The sequence below is a fragment of the Thalassophryne amazonica genome, chromosome 10 (assembly GCF_902500255.1).
Source record: "Thalassophryne amazonica chromosome 10, fThaAma1.1, whole genome shotgun sequence".
In the NCBI taxonomy this organism is placed as follows: domain Eukaryota; kingdom Metazoa; phylum Chordata; class Actinopteri; order Batrachoidiformes; family Batrachoididae; genus Thalassophryne; species Thalassophryne amazonica.
In genome coordinates, this window is record NC_047112.1 from 26,104,214 (window position 1) to 26,117,768 (window position 13,555).

Below are 13,555 nucleotides of genomic sequence, written 5' to 3' on the forward strand. Positions count from 1 at the left end.
AGAGAGTGTGTGGAAAAAGAAGAAATGCACAGGAAGAAAGAAGAGGAGAAACCAGGCTGCAGACAGGCATCATGGGAAATGAGTTACAACACGCTGTGCCTCATTTAAAACATTTTGCTTGTAAATTATAATGTAATCATCTTGTTACTTTGGTGAGGTTTTTCTGCACCCGCAGGAGTTGAGTAAAAGTGCCCTCCTCCCTCTCTTACCTTCCTTCCTCTCTCTCCCTCCCTCCCACCCTTCCTCACTCACTCATTACTCACCACTACCACTCTCGCTCTGTATCAGGACTTCTGAGTCCGGATCCGGATAACCCTGACGCTGAGATGCGTGCGGTCGTGGTCGTGGGAGTCGGCGTGTTGTGGGCGCTGGTATGCGCCCTGGTGCCCCGCTGCGCGTCGGACATGGTGACTGTGGTGCAGGAGCCGGTAAAGCTCGAGTCCTCCCTGCTGAAGCCAAAGGTGATGATCGCCATCGTGGCTCGGAACGCGGCGCACAGCCTGACGCACTACCTGGGCTGCATCGACAGGCTGGAGTATCCCAAAGAGCGCACAGCTGTCTGGTGAGAATTACGCACAGGCAGGGGCGCACCGATGCAGAACCTGATGCTTTACTCAACATATCTCGCTAAAAACAGAACCAGTCCACTGCGCTAAAGGCTTTAAATGCACGTTTTATGGTTGTTTTACACTCTGCGCGCTTTTTTTCTTTCTGGGCAGCCAGTAAAGGGTCCCATTGAAAGCAGCATGTGTCCGCCTTTAATAATTCTGATGACACGCTGTGCAGAGCCGTTGCTGCGTTTTTACGACGCGCTTACCTCGCGTGTCTGCTGGCATCCAAATTGCACACCGTGGCACAAGATGAAAGAGCTACTGTGCGTGTTAAAGTTGGAATTAACTTTTAATTACCGGCCCCTCCGTCTGATTCAGCACAAACCTGCGGAAACGAGCCTTTTAAAAACAGCAGGTAGAAAGGGGCCCCGACCCAGGTAGGGGACCCCTGGGGTCTGTTTGGTCAAATCGGCGCACGCTGCAATAATAGGGAGCTATCAAAGAGTGAGCCTGCAGGTGAAGGGATAAAAGGAGACATTGAGCAGGTCTGACAGCGTGATCGCAGTGGGGGAGAGTGGGTTCTGGGAAGTCATGCGTAAAGGCGCGTATGTGCGCAGGCAACCAAAGAGGTTGTCAGACTGCAGCCTGACTGTCAAAGTGCAGATTATACAGAGAAAGAATGTGAAGCTCGGGACACAACAATCACTTGCGCTGCTGGTGGTGGATGCTTGCAGTGTTTTCTCCCTCAAACTCGTTTTGATTTGTTTCTTGTCCTGTATCTTGCTTTTGTTTGCAGGTGTCTGTGCAGAATTTTATCAAACAGACTCTGTAACTAAACCGTTTATTCATTTTTAATTTCCCCGACTGTTGCATGTTCCTACCACAATCCCTATTCTACCCATCCAGGGTGTACCCTGCCTCACACCCTATGAATGCTGGGATAGGCTCCAGCCACTCCATGATCCTTGATTGATGGAAGCAGGTGTAGAAAATGAGTGAATGGATTCGTATTCTAACTCTGTTACAGAGCCAAAATTTACATTGCAATACATTCATGAAATGTAAAGACCTCTTCAAGATAAGACATGTTTAGTTCTCTGCTTCAGCATGTGCCCTGTAAAATGCAATGAGTGAATGAATGACTGGATAAATGAGTCCATCCTCTCCATTTTCTTAAAGCTACAGTGTGTTGAATTTAGTGTCATCTGGTGGTGAGACTGCAGATTGCTTTATTCTGTCATTACATCCGCCAAGGATGAAATAAAATCATCTGCATTAGTTTGTCTGTCTGTTAGCAAGATTATGTCAAAGCTATTACACAGATTTTGATTAAATTTTCACCACAGATAGATATTAGGCCATGGAAGACACCATTAAATTTTGGAAGTGATCCAGATGTGGATTCTGGATCAAGTTTCACTTTATATAGGCTTTGAAGGATTGCGTCAAAGCTACCATGTCCCTCGAGGCGCCCTGTGGGGGGTACTCCGGGAGTACGGGGGTCCGGGGTCCTTTGCTAAGGGCTATCCAGTCCCTGTACGACTGCAGCAGGAGCTTGGTTCGCATTGCAGGTAGTAAGTCAAACCTGTTTCCAGTGCACGTTGGCCTCCGCCAGGGCTGCCCTTTGTCACCGGTTCTATTCATTACCTTTATGGACAGAATTTCTAGGCACAGTCAGGGTGTACAGGGGGTCTGGTTTGGGAACCACAGAATCTCGTCTCTGCTGTTTGCGGACGATGTGGTTCTGTTGGCTTCGTCAAATCAGGACCTTCAGCGTGCACTTGGGCGGTTTGCAGCCGAGTGTGAAGTGTCCAGGATGAAAATCAGCACCTCCAAATCCGAGGCCATGGTTCTCGACCGGAAAAAGGTGCCTTGCCCTCTTCAGGTCGGTGGAGTGTCCTTGCCTCAAGTGGAGGAGTTTAAGTATCTCGGAGTCTTGCTCATGAGTGAGGGACGGATGGCGCGTGAGATCGACAGACGGCTCGGTGCAGCGTCTGCAGTGATGCGGTCGCTGTATCGAAACGTTGTGGTGAAGAGAGAGCTGAGTAGGGGAGCAAAGCTCTCGATTTTACCGATTGATCTATGTTCCAACCTTCACCTATGGTCATGAGATTTGGCTCATGACTGAAAGAACAAGATTGCGAGTACAAGCAGCCGAGATGAGTTTCCTCCGCAGGGTGGCTGGGCACTCCCTTAGAGATAGGGTGAGGAGCTCGGTCACTCGGGAGGACCTCGGAGTCGAGCCGCTGCTCCTCCACGTCAAAAGGAACCAGCTGAAGTGGCTCAGGCATCTTTTCTGGATGCCCCCTGGACGCCTCACTGGAGAGGTGTTCCGGGCACGTCCCATTGGGAGGAGGCCCCGGGGAAGACCCAGGACATGCTGGAGGGACTACCTCTCTCAGCTGGCTTGGGAACACCTCGGGGTTCCCCCGGTGGAGCTGGGGGAGGTGTGTGTGGATCGGGAGGTCTGGACGGCTTTGCTTGAGCTGCTGCCCCCGCGACCCCACCTTGGATGAAGCGGAAGAAAATGGATGGATGGATAATTCATGGATTCTTACAGATTTCACACCACAGATACATATTAGGACATGGAAGACTCCATTAAATTATGGAGGTGATCCAGATTCTGGATGAAGTTTCACTTAATATAAGCTTTGAAGGATTACTGTTAGCAGAATTATGTCAAAACTACTGCACAGATTCTCACCAAATTTGCGCCACAGATAGATATTAGGCCATGGAAGACTCCATTTCGTTTTGGAGGTGATCCAAATCTGGATACTGGATCCTGTTTCTCTTTATAGGCTTTGAAGGATTGCGTCAAAACTGCTTCATGTATTCACACTAAATTTGCACCACAGATGGGTATTAGGCCATGGAAGACCACTGAATCTTAAAGGTGATCCGGATTGGCGGATGTCAGAAATCTCCATTCGTTCTTGTTGGTTGTGATTTGGTTTCTTTTCACACTTTTGCTTCTTTAGTGATGAGGATTCATGTTTCCTTGCCTTATCTTGTGATAAACATGTATGAGCTTCCATTTTATAAAAATGAGGATTTTCAAACCTGTCAGCCTGCACAAGCAACCACCAGACAGTCGACATATTTTGCAACAGTCGTCTGACTGCGCTGTAAAATGCAAATGTAGAGTGAGCATGTTCCTTTTGGGCTCCTTTAGTTACAAAAATCCTTTAGCTATGTGTTTTGTATGACTTCACTTGTCCATCAGGACACCCTCATTTTTGCTCAGTCAGGAGTAGAATGCAGAATTGCGAGCAGCGGTACGACCGACAGTCTGTAGCTCTATTTTTGTGTGTGTGGACTTAATGTTCCACACAATATTTGATCTCTTGAGCTTCAAGCTTATGCAAAGCGGATCAGTGCAGATGATTTTTTTTTTCTTTTCCCCTCTAATTTGAAGCATGCATACTGCTGAAGGCACAGTAAGAAGGGGAAGAGAAGATGTATAGATGGATGTACGACCTGAGTACCAGCCGCAACTGACCGCAATGACAGAATGAAGAATTCCAAACTGAATGTCCAATTCAAAATCTGAACCCCGACCTGTTTACACACTATATAATCCATGGATATTATGCTGTATCTCTGGAATTGTTGGTTATATGGTTTCAAATTTAGTGTCAAAGTATTTAAGATGCAGGTTTCTATCAGCCAGGATTCACCAAACTGCTCCTGGAAATCACCCACTCTGTATGTTTCCATGTGTACCTGCTGAAATCTGATCAGTCTCATCCCATGTTTGCTGCCCCTTGACTGGCTGAGGACACCTGACAATTAGCAGTAGGCAGATTAGGGACTTTTCAGAAACTGAAAGGTACACAGCAAACAGCTAATTAGCAAAGCTAACTTTCGTCAGCGGATTAACCAACAACAAGCGTCACGTCGAGGAGATGGAGGAGCAGGGGGTCAAGCCAGAATAATGCATTACTTAGCTATTAATACATAATGAATTGATTATGTAAATTATTTCTGAACTCCGACTCCTCCTCCTCCTCTGTCCAGCTCCTCTTTCTGCCCCAGCTGGCCCCTCCCACTGCAGCTAGGAACTTTTTTTTTTTTTTAGCTTTTTGTGTTTGTGGTGAGGAGGACAGATGAGAGAATCATGCTGTACACTGGTTGTAGCATCAGAACATCAGCATAACAGGTCATGGCAGATGTCCCCTCCCCACTGTGTGGTTCTACTGGAGGTGTCTTCCCATTAAAGGGAGGTGTTTTTTTTTTTTTTTTTCTTGTCTCACCTTGTAGTTTCTCTTGGTCTTCATGTTGTGTCTCTTGAAATGATCCCATACAAAGACCAGGGTTGACAGGGCTTAGTGGTTGGCATTGTTGCATGACAGTGAGAAGGACTTGAGAGTTTGCATGTTCTCCCCATGTTTCCTCTGGGCACTCTGGCTTCCTTCTACCTCTAAAGACATGTTGGTAAGGTGACTTAGATACTTTAAACTGACCGTAAGTGTTAGCTCAGCAATCGTGCATTAAGTGGACCTACTGAAAAGAGCTAACACCGTTAAATAAGTCAAGCGTTTCACTCAGCATCAGTATTGCAACAGAGACGTTTTAAGGTGCGTTTACACATAAGCAAGACGCGTTACGAATGTCATTTTTCTGTCATTCGTGACACATTCCTGACATTCTTAATGTGACTTAACACATCTGAATAGGTTTCTTAATAGTGCATGTTGGAGCGTGATATTCTTGATATTCATGGAGCATGTTTTTGCCTGTCAAAAAATCTTCCACGAATGTCACACACCACCCTCATTTCGTCTCACGTCGTGGAGGTCGCAACTGAGCGTATTGATCCGTCTTGATGAGTATTGATCCTTAATAGAACGTGACAATGTTCGTAGTGGTTCCTGTGATGATTCTTGGAGCCCAAACTGTCACGCGTTATTACGAAGTGACACGGAAACTGTCAAGTTTTGACACGACTTGTAACGCGGCATCACCTTTCACTGCGCGCCACGACGGATCAGTTTTGTCACGTGCACACAATTAAACTCGGCTCCAAATGTCGGGCCACAGTTCCTGCTGAAGCGCCTCAGGACGCTCCTGCAGGTGTTCCACCTGCTGTTGTAACCGATGAGCGGGAGAACGAGTCTGAGCGAGAGGAGACTCACGTGCAGCCAGACATCTCTGCACCTCCTCCAGTCCGGCGGAGGAAGAAGCGCGCGCACAATTAAACCCTGCTGTACCGCATTCAGTTTGATTGCTGACACCAAGTCGGCTAAACGTCAAATTTCAGTGCTCTTCAGCGCGCTCTTGCAGGTGTTCCACCTGCTGCATGTGCCTGATGTTTGGGAAAATGCACGAGACGAGAGCCGCATGAAGCCACACATCTGGCTCTGTCCTCCTCCTCCTCTCTGCACCACTCCATGGCACAGAGCCCAACTACGCATGCAGTCACAAAGTTCTTCTGAAAAACTGGAGCGATCTGAATTCGGTTGGATGAATATGGGTGTGTGTGTGTGGAGACAATTCACCTCGTTCACAATGTGACAGAACTTAACGATGCGCTGTTACGCGCGATAGTGCGTAACAACGTGGAACACTACTTGACTTGAACTTGACCGTGCGTAATGGTTCCTGATAATTCTACAGCAACATGTGCCATTAATCGTAACGTGTGGTAACAGGTTGCAGCAGTTCCTGAGGACACCTGACGCCTCTGCCCCGAATCATCACATTCGTGATCAGCGGCCAAGAATGTGTACTTCATGGCATTCGTGACTTGTTGTCGTTATATGTAAACGCAGCATTAGACATTCCAGTAGGACGTCTCACCACACAAGTCATATTATTCCAGGAGTTTGTAATAAAATACTCCAAACAGATACAGCGATAACACAACAGGGTGATTCTTTAACTACGGGCACTATTGGCCTTGTAAATGTAATTTCCACCACACCATTGTCAACACCCCCGAGTCACACTAACTGTCAGAATGCTCGTAGCACGGGCCGGGGCGGAGGATTAGCAGCAATCTTCCATTCCAGCTTATTAATTAATCAAAAACCCAGACAGAGCTTTAATTCATTTGAAAGCTTGTCTCTTAGTCTTGTCCATCCAAATTGGAAGTCCCAAAAACCAGTTTTATTTGTTATTATCTATCGTCCACCTGGTCGTTACTGTGAGTTTCTCTGTGAATTTTCAGACCTTTTGTCTGACTTAGTGCTTAGCTCAGATAAGATAATTATAGTGGGCGATTTTAACATCCACACAGATGCTGAGAATGACAGCCTCAACACTGCATTTAATCTATTATTAGACTCTATTGGCTTTGCTCAAAAAGTAAATGAGTCCACCCACCACTTTAATCATATCTTAGATCTTGTTCTGACTTATGGTATGGAAATAGACTTAACAGTATTCCCTGAAAACTCCCTTTTGTCTGATCATTTCTTAATAACATTTACATTTACTCTGATGGACTACCCAGCAGTAGGGAATAAGTTTCATTACACTAGAAGTCTTTCAGAAAGCGCTGTAACTAGGTTTAAGGATATGATTCCTTCTTTATGTTCTCTAATGCCATATAACAACACAGTGCAGAGTAGCTACCTAAACTCTGTAAGGGAGATAGAGTATCTCGTCAATAGTTTTACATCCTCATTGAAGACAACTTTGGATGCTGTAGCTCCTCTGAAAAAGAGAGCTTTAAATCAGAAGTGTCTGACTCCGTGGTATAACTCACAAACTCGTAGCTTAAAGCAGATAACCCGTAAGTTGGAGAGGAAATGGCGTCTCACTAATTTAGAAGATCTTCACTTAGCCTGGAAAAAGAGTCTGTTGCTCTATAAAAAAGCCCTCCGTAAAGCTAGGACATCTTTCTACTCATCACTAATTGAAGAAAATAAGAACAACCCCAGGTTTCTTTTCAGCACTGTAGCCAGGCTGACAGAGTCAGAGCTCTATTGAGCTGAGTATTCCATTAACTTTAACTAGTAATGACTTCATGACTTTCTTTGCTAACAAAATTTTAACTATTAGAGAAAAAATTACTCATAACCATCCAAAGACGTATCGTTATCTTTGGCTGCTTTCAGTGATGCCGGTATTTGGTTAGACTCTTTCTCTCCGATTGTTCTGTCTGAGTTATTTTCATTAGTTACTTCATCCAAACCATCAACATGTTTATTAGACCCCATTCCTACCAGGCTGCTCAAGGAAGCCCTACCATTATTTAATGCTTCGATCTTAAATATGATCAATCTATCTTTGTTAGTTGGCTATGTACCACAGGCATTTAAGGTGGCAGTAATTAAACCATTACTTAAAAAGCCATCACTTGACCCAGCTATCTTAGCTAATTATAGGCCAATCTCCAACCTTCCTTTTCTCTCAAAAATTCTTGAAAGGGTAGTTGTAAAACAGCTAACTGATCATCTGCAGAGGAATGGTCTATTTGAAGAGTTTCAGTCAGGTTTTAGAATTCATCATAGTACAGAAACAGCATTAGTGAAGGTTACAAATGATCTTCTTATGGCCTTGGACAGTGGACTCATCTCTGTGCTTGTTCTGTTAGACCTCAGTGCTGCTTTTGATACTGTTGACCATAAAATTTATTACAGAGATTAGAGCATGCCATAGGTATTAAAGGCACTGCGCTGCGGTGGTTTGAATCATACTTGTCTAATAGATTACAATTTGTTCATGTAAATGGGGAATCTTCTTCACAGACTAAAGTTAATTATGGAGTTCCACAAGGTTCTGTGCTAGGACCAATTTTATTCACTTTATATATGCTTCCCTTAGGCAGTATTATTAGACGGTATTGCTTAAATTTTCATTGTTACGCAGATGATACCCAGCTTTATCTATCCATGAAGCCAGAGGACACACACCAATTAGCTAAACTGCAGGATTGTCTTACAGACATAAAGACATGGATGACCTCTAATTTCCTGCTTTTAAACTCAGATAAAACTGAAGTTATTGTACTTGGCCCCACAAATCTTAGAAACATGGTGTCTAACCAGATCCTTACTCTGGATGGCATTACCCTGACCTCTAGTAATACTGTGAGAAATCTTGGAGTCATTTTTGATCAGGATATGTCATTCAAAGCGCATATTAAACAAATATGTAGGACTGCTTTTTTGCATTTACGCAATATCTCTAAAATCAGAAAGGTCTTGTCTCAGAGTGATGCTGAAAAACTAATTCATGCATTTATTTCCTCTAGGCTGGACTATTGTAATTCATTATTATCAGGTTGTCCTAAAAGTTCCCTAAAAAGCCTTCAGTTAATTCAAAATGCTGCAGCTAGAGTACTGACGGGGACTAGAAGGAGAGAGCATATCTCACCTATATTGGCCTCTCTTCATTGGCTTCCTGTTAATTCTAGAATAGAATTTAAAATTCTTCTTCTTACTTATAAGGTTTTGAATAATCAGGTCCCATCTTATCTTAGGGACCTCGTAGTACCATATCACCCCAATAGAGCGCTTCGCTCTCAGACTGCAGGCTTACTTGTAGTTCCTAGGGTTTTTAAGAGTAGAATGGGAGGCAGAGCCTTCAGCTTTCAGGCTCCTCTCCTGTGGAACCAGCTCCCAATTCAGATCAGGGAGACAGACACCCTCTCTACTTTTAAGATTAGGCTTAAAACTTTCCTTTTTGCTAAAGCTTATAGTTAGGGCTGGATCAGGTGACCCTGAACCATCCCTTAGTTATGCTGCTATAGACGTAGACTGCTGGGGGGTTCCCATGATGCACTGTTTCTTTCTCTTTTTGCTCTGTATGCACCACTCTGCATTTAATCATTAGTGATCGATCTCTGCTCCCCTCCACAGCATGTCTTTTTCCTGGTTCTCTCCCTCAGCCCCAACCAGTCCCAGCAGAAGACTGCCCCTCCCTGAGCCTGGTTCTGCTGGAGGTTTCTTCCTGTTAAAAGGGAGTTTTTCCTTCCCACTGTAGCCAAGTGCTTGCTCACAGGGGGTCGTTTTGACCGTTGGGGTTTTACATAATTATTGTATGGCCTTGCCTTACAATATAAAGCGCCTTGGGGCAACTGTTTGTTGTGATTTGGCGCTATATAAAAAAAATTGATTGATTGATTGATTGATTGCCTTACAATATAAAGCGCCTTTGGGCAACTGTTTGTTGTGATTTGGCGCTATATACATGTGCTCTGATGTCAGTTTATCTCCATAGAAACTACCCAAACAATCTTTCATACAAACTGTTTAAAGGGACATTACAGTGTTGTGGTGGAAATTACGGCAATAGTGTGGGACAACTACATTTTGTTTAAAAAAAATCACAACAGTTGTATGACATTAAATACTCCAATTATGTTTTGATTATTTTACTGATATTTTATTCAGAGATATTTTAAAACATTAGAAAAAATGTTTCTTTACCATTCATTTTTATCACTGAAGATCAAAAGTCTGGGTGTGGGACAAGCACAAACTGGCAATATTTGCATATAATGATGCTGAAAAAAGGTGAAAGTCATCATAGACTACTAGAACAAATTTCTTAACACACTTTCATTGTAAAGATAACTATAAAAGTGTGAAATTTCCCCTTTTTTTTCTGTTTTTTCATACAATATGATCAAAGGACATAATAAGTGCCCGTAGTCTAAGAATCACCCAACAGTGAGTTGCCGCTGCAAGTGGACTGAGTTTTGGTTGAAGGCTACGAGAGGAGGAGGAGTTTCTGAACTCAGCTGCTGTCACTCAAAGCAACTACGCCCACAATTATCCAGAACTTTATGGCTTAAAATGTCTTAAATTAAGAAGTTAGAAAAAAATTTCACCTCTCCTACAGTTGTCACAGAGGCGGAGACTTTCTATAGAGGCCAAAACCGTGTTTTTTTTTTTTTTTTTTTTTTTTTTTTTTTTGGTACCAGGCTGTAAACATGTTTATTTCTGCTCTAAAGTTGGACATTTTAACTTGGTGTTCTATGGGAAAGTGCTCTGTTTTGGAGCACCCTCAAGTGGCCAGTCAAGCAACTACAAGAAAAATGACTTCCTCATTAGGGACAAAATTCAGGCATGAGTGTTCCCGCTTGGTTTCTGCCCATGACTCTCATTTGAAATGAGCAGGTTTAGAAAATGGATGAGTATGTAAAGTGGCTTGAGAGGATGTCTTTTGCAACTTGCTGCTATGTGACTAAATTTTGATAACAACAAAGACACATGAGATGACAAACAGGTGGAAGATATTTTGCAGCTTTCCAAAGGCTGCTTCTGTAGAAGACGCATGCTGCAAAACATTTTCCTAAAATCTAAGACATGGACAGAAAGTTTTATATGACACATTGTGGTCCTTTTCAAAGTCTGTCTTCATTAAACATTGTTTGTGAATGGTTGGATTTCTGATCTGAGTGTTGTGTGGGCCGCTGAAGAGGAGGTACTGCTGGCCCACCACCACCAGAGGGCACCCTGCCTGGAGTGCGGGCTCCAGGCACCAGAGGGCGCTGCCATCTCACAGGAGCAGCCGGGGTGACAGCTGTCACCTACGACAGCTGTTACCAATCATCTGATCCGCAGCGGTATATCTGCAAGACGTCATCTCCACTTCTCTGCCGAGATATCGCTCTACCAAGGAGGTAACGATCTCAGCTGACTGTTGATTCTCTGACAGGAATATCTATTGCTTGTGTGTGTTGGACAGCAGATATTCTGTTTCTTTTTTCGACGAGAGGTGGAGGTGGCATTCCCACCATACGTGTTGCTGGGTGCACACGCACCCACATCTGTTTTTGTTCCTCGCCAGCAGTACCAGATCCGACAAGCGGAGGCAGTGGCCACCTGGGTGTTCGGGACTTGGCGACTCCAGTATTCCCGGGGTTCGGTGGCGGAGGAAATCGTGTGGTTCCGGTTCTGCTTTGGACGGACGTCTCTTATCTTTGAGCCTGCCCACACGTCACCCTTGTAATTGACTGACTGTTAAATTTCACATTCGCCGTGTTGGTTGTGTTTTTTCACAACAGTAAAGTGTTGTTATTTGACTTCCTTCATTGTCTGTTCATTTGCGCCCCTGTTGTGGGTCCGTGTTCCTACACTTTCACAACAGGATATCTCGGCCGGCGTCATGGACCCCGAGGGGCGTCAACCGGCTGTTGAACGGCCAATGGAAGAACAGGGCGCACAGGCGTCTGCAGGAGGAATGATCGGTGAGTTGCAGCGAATCCTCACCGCCTTTACGGCTCGGTTGGATCTAATGACCGACCAGAACGTCCTCCTTAACCGCAGGGTGGAGGCTCTCGCCGCTCAGGTGGAAGCGCGCCCTCAGGGCGCTGCTGCAGCTCTCCCTCCTGTCGATCCTGTGCACAACGTTGACATTCCACAGGTCGTTCAACGACCCCTCCCACCTTCCCCTGAAGCATACATAATCCCTCCAGAGCCGTACGGGGGTTGTGTGGAGACGTGCGCGGACTTTCTTATGCAGTGTTCGCTCGTCTTCGCACAACGTCCCGTCATGTACGCGACTGATGCTAGTAAGGTAGCTTATGTGATTAATCTGCTTCGCGGTAAGGCACGCGCTTGGGCTACAGCGCTCTGGGAGCAAAATTCACGGCTCCTTCAGACATATGATGGGTTTGTGAGGGAGTTCAGAACAGTGTTCGATCACCCAAATAGAGGAGAGACCGCTTCAGCCGTGCTGCTGTCAATGAGACAGGGGCGCCGGAGCGCAGCTGCTGATGCAGTTGACTTCCGCATCGCGGCGGCGAGGTCCGGCTGGAATAGCACTGCCCTCCGTGCCGCCTTCGTAAACGGACTGTTGTTGGTCCTGAAGGAGCTCCTGGTGGCTAAGGACGAACCGCGGGATTTAGACGGGCTTATTGATCTGGTTATACGATTAGCCAATCGGTTAGAAGAACGCCGTCGGGAACGAGACGAAGGGCATGGCCGGGCACGTGCCGTCCCTCTCCCTTCCGGTTCCAACCGAGCTCCGCCCTCCCCACGCTCCACGGCCTCTACGCTCCGTGTGGTTACAGCTCCCCCTGCTGATGAAGCTATGGACATCAATCAATCAATTTTTTTTATATAGCGCCAAATCACAACAAACAGTTGCCCCAAGGCGCTTTATATTGTAAGGCAAGGCCATACAATAATTATGTAAACCCCAACGGTCAAAACGACCCCCTGTGAGCAAGCACTTGGCTACAGTGGGAAGGAAAAACTCCCTTTTAACAGGAAGAAACCTCCAGCAGAACCAGGCTCAGGGAGGGGCAGTCTTCTGCTGGGACTGGTTGGGGCTGAGGGAGAGAACCAGGAAAAAGACATGCTGTGGAGGGGAGCAGAGATCAATCACTAATGATTAAATGCAGAGTGGTGCATACAGAGCAAAAAGAGAAAGAAACAGTGCATCATGGGAACCCCCCAGCAGTCTACGTCTATAGCAGCATAACTAAGGGATGGTTCAGGGTCACCTGATCCAGCCCTAACTATAAGCTTTAGCAAAAAGGAAAGTTTTAAGCCTAATCTTAAAAGTAGAGAGGGTGTCTGTCTCCCTGATCTGAATTGGGAGCTGGTTCCACAGGAGAGGAGCCTGAAAGCTGAAGGCTCTGCCTCCCATTCTACTCTTAAAAACCCTAGGAACTACAAGTAAGCCTGCAGTCTGAAAGCGAAGCGCTCTATTGGGGTGATATGGTACTACGAGGTCCCTAAGATAAGATGGGACCTGATTATTCAAAACCTTATAAGTAAGAAGAAGAATTTTAAATTCTATTCTAGAATTAACAGGAAGCCAATGAAGAGAGGCCAATATAGGTGAGATATGCTCTCTCCTTCTAGTCCCCGTCAGTACTCTAGCTGCAGCATTTTGAATTAACCGAAGGCTTTTTAGGGAACTTTTAGGACAACCTGATAATAATGAATTACAATAGTCCAGCCTAGAGGAAATAAATGCATGAATTAGTTTCTCAGCATCACTCTGAGACAAGACCTTTCTGATTTTAGAGATATTGCGTAAATGCAAAAAAGCAGTCCTACATATTTGTTTAATATGCGCTTTGAATGACATAT

The 13,555-nt window shown here is 45.2% G+C and overlaps 1 protein-coding gene across 1 annotated transcript in view; it reads left to right on the plus strand.

The window, feature by feature from the left end:
- Window positions 1–326: 326 nt before the first annotated feature.
- The window catches only part of colgalt2 (collagen beta(1-O)galactosyltransferase 2), an 85,269-nt gene continuing 72,040 nt past the window's right edge, over window positions 327–13,555 (plus strand). The window contains exon 1 of the mRNA XM_034179604.1: window positions 327–562. Within this exon, the coding sequence (XP_034035495.1) occupies window positions 327–562 (236 nt within the window). The remainder of the gene's footprint in view (window positions 563–13,555) is intronic.